This window comes from Brassica rapa, chromosome A05 (assembly GCF_000309985.2).
Source record: "Brassica rapa cultivar Chiifu-401-42 chromosome A05, CAAS_Brap_v3.01, whole genome shotgun sequence".
NCBI lineage: Eukaryota > Viridiplantae > Streptophyta > Magnoliopsida > Brassicales > Brassicaceae > Brassica > Brassica rapa.
The window spans coordinates 16,477,406-16,485,484 of record NC_024799.2 but is presented as its reverse complement, the minus strand read 5'-3'; the positions used below and the strand labels follow the sequence as shown (position 1 = coordinate 16,485,484).

Genomic DNA, 8,079 nt, shown 5'->3' with positions numbered 1-8,079 from the left:
GATGTTACAGCATATATAATAGAAATTTTTACCCTCAGAGACACATTTTGTCTTATTAATTTCACTCAGAGTCACATTGTGATACAACACACTTTCTTTATGCTAGGTTTACTAATATAACCCTCAACAAAAAACATCTTTACATTTTCTTCTAACCAACCAAACTGATCTGTTTTTTTACTTTTTTCTAAAATACAATATTTTTTTTCTCTAACTAATAACCAAACTTTATCTCTACAATTTATATAAAATCGTGAAATTTTTTTCTCCCCTGACATTTTCTAGATCCAGATGTTGAACTCAGACATGAGAGATTAGAGAGATTGAACCCTAACCTTCTCCATCTGAAATTGTCATTAATACTCTTTTTCACTTTTGTCTTTTCTCGATCTTTTTATCTCAATCTCGGAATCTCAATCTCTATTTCTCAATCTCAGAATCTCGATCTCTATTCCTCGATCTCAATCTCTCCTATGAACGAAATTTAGTCCCGTAGAAACGATGGAGGTTGCGATGAAGGCCGTGGTGTAAGAAGCAATGGATACCGCAATGGAGGCGGTGGTGGTTATGGAGGTGATGGTGGAAGGCGTGAGTGTGGATACAATGGTGGTGGTTGGTGGAGGTGGCTACTCAAGTGGAGGAGATGGTGGTGGATACAGTGGTAGTGGATACGGTGGAGGAAGCGATGGATACCGCAGTGGAAGCGGTGGTGGTTATGGAGGCTGTGGTGTAAGACGTTAGGGTAGTTACAGTGGTGGTGTAAGTGGCTCCACGCGTCTCCCGTCCACGCATCTCATGTCCACGCGTTTCCCATCCATGCATCTCTCATCCACACATCTCCCGTCCACGTATCTTTTTTGTCCACAAAGTTCTTAGCTTTAACGAGATAGCTTCATCTAAATTTTAAAGTTCTTGGCTTGATTGAATTAAATCCACATGAATCCTCAAATTTGAAGACTATTGATGTTGAATTGCTTTTTATTAGTGTTTTCTCTTCTGGTTGTTGATGTAATCTTGCGCTGATCTATTAAATTAAACTTTTTTATCAACAAGATTAAGGTCAGAAACCTGTCCACAATTTATATATCCACAATTTGTTGATTCAAACAATATTATTCATTCTATATAATCAATATCAACCCGTCCACGATTTGTATATCCACAATTCATTGGTTCAAACGATACCATTCATTTTATATAATCAATATCAACCTGTCCACAATTTGTATATCCACAATTTATTGGTTCAAAAGATATCATTCGTTCTATATAATCAATATCATTTATACAAGATGTAAATGTGTATAAGAGATATGTTCGTTAAAATTGTTCGTCCACAACTTGTTTTGTCCACAAACATTTATGTACCTATATCCACAAATTTTCAAGTATCCATGTCCACAAACATTTTTTCCTTCTCATTAAGAGTAAAATTGTCAAAAAAACACCTAGGCCCCACCATAAAATGTGTCAAATGTAGAAAGTGTCTCTCAATGTAAAAGAAATACAAAAAGTGTCTTTGGGTGTAATCAACTCTATATAATACTTGTAATTACTATTTCACAATTACATTAAACTTTAGGAGAGAATTGTTACAGTTTTCACGTAATTCCTTACAAGCATTTACATATATATGGTGTAACGTCTGTACCACATTCTGTTCAAGAACTTGAGTCATGTGTTGTGAACACAACACACTAAGCGCCTAAGTTGTTGGAATAATGTAGTTGAGACATGCACATTGCATGACAAGACAGAGAGATTGAGAGAGAGAGAGAAGCAAAACATCAACGCCGTTGTCGTTCAGCAACTACATTCTTGGGCTCATTTTATATAAATAACATCTCATGAGCTTTCAGAATTTGTTTCTTAATCCGACAGTTCTCCTCTTCAGTCCCTTCGGTGCCTCACAGGCGCTTATAGAGGTATGTTCATGATTCTCAGTCATCGACCTTAAGAGTCTTGAGTTTGTTAAATTGATCGTCTATTGTTTATGAAACCGGAGTCTATATATTCACCTAAGAAGCTGTATAAAATTTTATCTAACCTTTTGAGTTCCTTGATGTATAGCTTTTCGTCCATAATGTTCTCGACTATGACAAAATATGCTAATGGCATGTATCTGATCATATTAGAAATGTAGAGATGGTTTTAGTTAAATATTTCAAGCATTCTCATGAGCATATAACATATGTATACACAAATTTCATGATCATTTCGGCGTGTATGTAAATGCATTGACAAGCATACATCCTCATGATCAGTTTATATGATGTTCTGAAGATTTAGGACTAAAGAGGCGGATTAGAGATGAGGCCTAAAGCTGCTTCAGGGAAAGCCATAATAGTGCTGTGCCTCGCCAGCTTTCTTGCAGGCTCACTGTTCATGAGTCGATCTTTGAGTCGCTCATACGTGTCTGAAGAAGAGGATAAACATCTCGCAAAGCATTTGTCCAAACGTTTAGAAGTTCAAAAGGACTGCGATGAACATAAACGCGTAATAACCCCTTCTGTACTTATCCCTGCTAAACATAATCAACCACTTGCTCATGTATATATATTTACTAATAACAATTTTTTTTCTACTTCTGTTGATTAGAAACTGATAGAAAGCAAATCTAGAGACATAATAGGAGAAGTATCAAAAACCCACCAAGCAGTAAAGTAATAGTCCAATTTTTTTTTGTTTTTGTTAAACATGATTAAGACAGACAATGTAACAACACTAAAAGTGTTAATAAAATGTGTAGAGCATTGGAGAGAACAATGTCAACGTTGGAGCTGGAGTTAGCAGCAGGACGTACCAGCCATAGAAACAGTGAGTTCTGGAGTGAAAAGAGCGCGAAAAACCAGAGCCTGCAGAAAGCGTTTGCAGTGATAGGAATCAACACAGCATTCAGCAGCAAGAAAAGACGTGACTCGGTGAGGCAGACATGGATGCCAACAGGAGAAAAGCTGAAGAAAATCGAGAAAGAGAAAGGGATTGTTGTAAGGTTGTGAAGTAAAGCAAGGAAAAGACAATAATTATCAAAAAGCGAGTCATCTAAAGTTTGTTGATGTTGTTGTCAGGTTTGTGATAGGACACAGTGCAACCCCAGGAGGAGTACTAGACAAAGCCATAGATGAAGAAGATTTAGAGCATAAAGATTTCTTGAGACTAAAACACATTGAAGGATATCATCAGCTCTCTACAAAGACAAGACTCTACTTCTCAACAGCAGCAGCAATGTGGGACGCAGAGTTCTACGTGAAGGTAGACGACGATGTTCATGTCAACTTAGGAATGCTCGTTACAACACTAGCAAGATATCAATCAAGACCGAGGGTTTACATTGGATGCATGAAGTCCGGTCCGGTTCTTTCACAAAAGTAAGAATCTTAAATATATAAAATTGACACCTTTGAATGTCTGAAAAGTGTATGAAACCAGGGGAGTGAAGTACCACGAGCCAGAGTTTTGGAAGTTCGGAGAAGAAGGGAACAAGTACTTCAGGCATGCGACAGGGCAGATCTACGCAATCTCTAAGGACTTAGCAGCGTACATCTCTACTAACCAGTGAGTGACAATAATAAGAATATTATTAATTCATGTTTTCTTGAGCTAGAAGTAATGGTTTGTGTGGACATATATAGGGGAATACTGCACAGGTACGCGAACGAGGACGTGTCGTTAGGAGCGTGGATGCTAGGGTTAGAGGTGGAGCATGTGGACGAGAGGTCAATGTGTTGCGGGACGCCACCGGATTGTCAGTGGAAAGCGCAGGCGGGGAACGTGTGTGCTGCGTCGTTCGATTGGTCATGCAGTGGGATTTGTAAGTCGGTTGACCGGATGACACGTGTGCACCGCGCTTGCGCGGAAGGAGACACTCCTCTCTCTAATTTTCGATTCTTCTTCTGAGTTGGTTGCTTTGTGGAATGAATAAGGAGACGTTGCAAAACGTAATAAAAATGATCTTTTTGTTGATGTGGAATAATTGGTTACTAGGATAAGAAATGCACCTTGCACATGATAAATCTATATGAAAATTATTTAAAAAATATCGTATGGAAAAATAAAATTTATATTTTGATCGAATTAATATTTTTGACTCTTACACTTTTTTTAAAAATTCTTAATTACATAATTTGTTTACTAATGAGCTGATCTCATTTTTCAAAATATTTTAGGTCAAAAAATCACTTATGGCATAAGAACCTAATGTTTAGGCCGAAGAATCTCAAGCCTACTATTTGGTTACAATGAAACTATGTCAGCTCAGTTTTATATCATGATTTAGCAATTTAAAAGTTAATTATAGTTATGAAAAATTTACGTTCACGTGCCAATCTTATCTATCTTCAATATTTTTTCTCATTTTTGTGTCTCTTTTTTCATTTTGGTTATTGCTCGATATAAATATTGATTTTTGAGTTTATTCTCATTTCGTTATTTTGTTTTGGCCTGAGATTTATAAAATGTTTAAGATTTAAAATTATGAAATAGATACATGCTTAGGTTAAGATATGCGCCTTGTGTAGAATAAATATTTTATATTTATTACTTATTTTATGTTTTTTGCATATTATGAAATAATAAAATAATAATTATATATTAAATAACTAAGAAATTTGTTACTATTATGTAATAAATTGGCGTGCGTATATAAAACAAACGACCACTCTTGTTTATTTGCAATCATTTTAAGGTAAATAAATCAAAACAATCAATCTTATCTATCAAATATGATATATAATTAAATTTACATGATATTAACATAGATATATAATATACTTTTAATATAAATATTTATTAAACGAGGTTTATTTTCATATGATTTTATGATTATTTGCATATTTGTGTACCTAAATTTTACACCAATGATTTGTTTTTCAATGTGGAATGTTTAGTGGTTTCAATAATTTATGATCATTTAAAAAAACAATGAAGATTTAAAATATTAACTTTTCAATATATGTTCAATGCATATATCAAAATATAAGTATGTGTTTTCACATGATGTATAGTTTAATTCAAACGATATGAAAATATATATATATATATATATATATATATATATATATATATATATATATATATTAACATAACCACCTATTAAAATAAAATTATTTATTCATATAATTTTATAATCATTGTATCTTATTATAGAAAAAAATTTAAACCTTGATCACAAAAGTTTATGTGAAATTTTTAACAGTTTTAGTAATTTATACTCGTTTTGAAAAATTCAAAATAAACACATATACAAAAAAATCTAAATTTTTATTATATGATTAATGCAATTGTGTAATTTATTTTAATACCAAAAAATTAAATAAAAATGATAGAAAGTATACAGATTGTTAGCAAATCTTTATTATTTAAAATCATTAATTGTCATATATATCTTAATTACATTAGGTAACTCCGTATGTTTTATTTAAGGAAATAATATATAATAATTTCATTTTGCTACACACTATATAATATAAAATTCTCTAGCAATTTAATTTTGGACTAACAAAATTCTCAATTGATTCTCAAGCCGCCACGTAAGCAAAATTAGCATTCCAATTGCATGACAACTCAGCAGAACACTTTTTTTAATTAGTACAAACTACATATTATAACTTTTTTAATGTTTCTCTATAAATATATAGGGGATGACCATTGACTTTAGGGAAATTGCAACAAATACCACATTCAGAATATCACTTTTCATGTTTCCACTAATCATTTTTACCCTTACTTTTAATGAAAAGTAAAAGACAATTATACCCCTAGGGTTAACTAATTTAGACTTAAGGTTTAGAGTTGAGGGATAGAGTAGAGTTTTTGGAATGTGAAATTTATGATTCTAATAAATATATAAATAAATTTTTAATATTTTTTTAAAAAATTCAAACATAATTTTTGATCTCAAAATAAATTTTGAAAAAAAATAAAAAAAATTATAAAAAAAATCGAATTTGAAAAACTATAATTCGAAAACATTAAAAAAGATTATTATTTTTTTTTTACAATGAACGGTTATTCTATTACTCAAACTTGAGGTGGTCTGGGTAACCAAACCGTAATAGAACAACCAATAAAATAAAGTTCCCTATGAAAAGACCTAGCAGTCCTAGCTAGAGAGTCTGAAATCTGATTTTGCGTTCGTGGAACATAGGTGATCTTGAAGTCCGGAAAGCATATCTGTAGAGTTTCAATCCTTTCTAATTATGTTGCGAAGCTCGGCCATGCACCGGGCTTCTTACAATCTGTCCCAAAGCTCTGACATGTCGAATGTTGAAGCATATTCTCCGTCGCCCATTGCAGTGCTTCAACTTCTGAATGCAAGGGTGATTCATGTCGAACGTGGTTTTGTGTCCCCATAAGTTGAGCATTTCTAATGTTGTCCATCCATACCCATCCACATCCACTGAACTGATTTGTGGGTGTCTATGACCCATATATCATGCAAATATTGTTCAAGTTTAAGGCTTGAGGTTTCTCAGTGTTGTGAACTTGTACAATTGACAGCACCCTCTCATTTGCATTAAACCATGCTTGACATTCACTCTCTACATAACGAACTAACTCCAATGGATCTCTGTTTATCCCTCTAAAGAGCTTGTCATTCATTTTTTATTTATTTAAATAATGATTTATTATATATATTATATATATTATATATATATATATATAATATATATATATATATAACAAAGATATAAGAATCTTTGCCACTCCTTGAAGTATTTTTGAAAATGTCCCTTTAGTAGTGGTAAAGATGAAAAGTGGTACCGTGAAAGTGGTAAACATAAATTTTCTCCCTCTTAATTTTGTTTTTTAGGGAGGGAGGGGTTCTCAGTTTTCATTTTTTTTAGCAAGAAAGGAAAAAAATATTTGGTTTTAGGGGGGGGGGGGGGGGTCCTCGGTTTTCATTTTTTTTAGCAAGAAAGGAAATAAATATTTGGTTTTTGAGATAAAATTGAATCGGTAGAATACTAAATAGGTGAAAGAAACAGTTAAGATTAGATATGAAACATAAGTTTAGTTATCACTATACAACTATACAGTAAAAATTTATAAATTAATAATGTATGACTATAGAATTTTATTAATTTATAGAGTTAGTAATTTACAAAAAGTTTTTTTTTACATTTCTTTATTTTAGAACATATTTTTTTTATAAAATAAAAGTAGTTGATTTTGCCGTATAAATATATTAATTGTTTTAGAAATTCAGTTTGATATCATTTTTGTTATAATATTTGGTGTATACGAAATATGCTTCATTATGTTTCACAAAATTTAAATGTAGTTTTAAATATAACTTTACTAAATATTATATAAATACATTGAAGTTAAGAAAAAATAGAGATTAACTTCATTATGAATATAAAAAATAATGTGATGTTTTGTTTGTACTTATATAAACATTATATATAAATTATTAATTTATGATTTTAGTGGGACTATATATATACATAGAATTTTCTAAAAATTATTATCTTATTATTTTATCAATTTGTGTCATATTTTTAATTGGCTCGATTCACATGACCTTTTTATTAATTTAGTGTGTTCATTAATAGACAATTCTGTCAAATAATTTTTTTTAAAGTTTTTGACACCAAAAAAAAACGCTAAAGAGAAAAATCATTGAATGAGATTTCATTAAAGAGGTAAAAGACCCTTCTACCCATTGTTTTTTAGATATATAAATATAAATAATTTTTAACTAAATAATAGAAAACAATTTTTTTGAAAAGTTTTCGAATTTTATAATTTCAAATTCAAACGTTTTGTAAATTTTTTCTTAAAAAAATTATTTTTGAAATTTTAAATATTTTCAAACAAAATTTAAACTCCATTCCAAAACTCTATATCTTAGACCACCTCCAATGGAAGTTCTTCCCATTAGAGCTCTTAAAATAAGTATTATGTATATATACATAATACTTATTTGAAGAGCTCTAATGGGAAGAACCCCCATAGGAGTTGCTCTAAGAGCATCATTATCGAGCTTCTTAGCCCGATGCTTAGTTTAAATTTGGGCCAAATTTAAATAAAAAAAGAAGTTAATTAGAGGAATCGATTTTTACGTAAGAAGTTTTT

At 31.3% G+C, this 8,079-nt stretch overlaps 1 protein-coding gene across 2 annotated transcripts; it reads left to right on the top strand.

Annotated features, from left to right (window-relative positions):
• Positions 1 to 1,833: 1,833 nt before the first annotated feature.
• LOC103874782 (probable beta-1,3-galactosyltransferase 8) lies at positions 1,834 to 4,063 on the top strand. Of its 2 annotated transcripts, none has more exons than XM_009153220.3 (7): positions 1,834 to 1,925; positions 2,284 to 2,496; positions 2,599 to 2,663; positions 2,750 to 2,992; positions 3,069 to 3,368; positions 3,430 to 3,555; positions 3,633 to 4,046. In XM_009153220.3, exons 2-7 carry the CDS (start codon positions 2,311 to 2,313, stop codon positions 3,895 to 3,897), a joined length of 1,185 nt encoding a protein of 394 aa, XP_009151468.1. In that variant the 5' UTR covers positions 1,834 to 1,925; positions 2,284 to 2,310; the 3' UTR covers positions 3,898 to 4,046. The 2 variants fall into 2 exon arrangements, with proteins under 2 accessions (XP_009151468.1, XP_009151470.1); XM_009153222.3 differs by having other exon boundaries at positions 1,870 to 1,925; positions 2,290 to 2,496; positions 3,633 to 4,063.
• Positions 4,064 to 8,079: the final 4,016 nt, after the last annotated feature.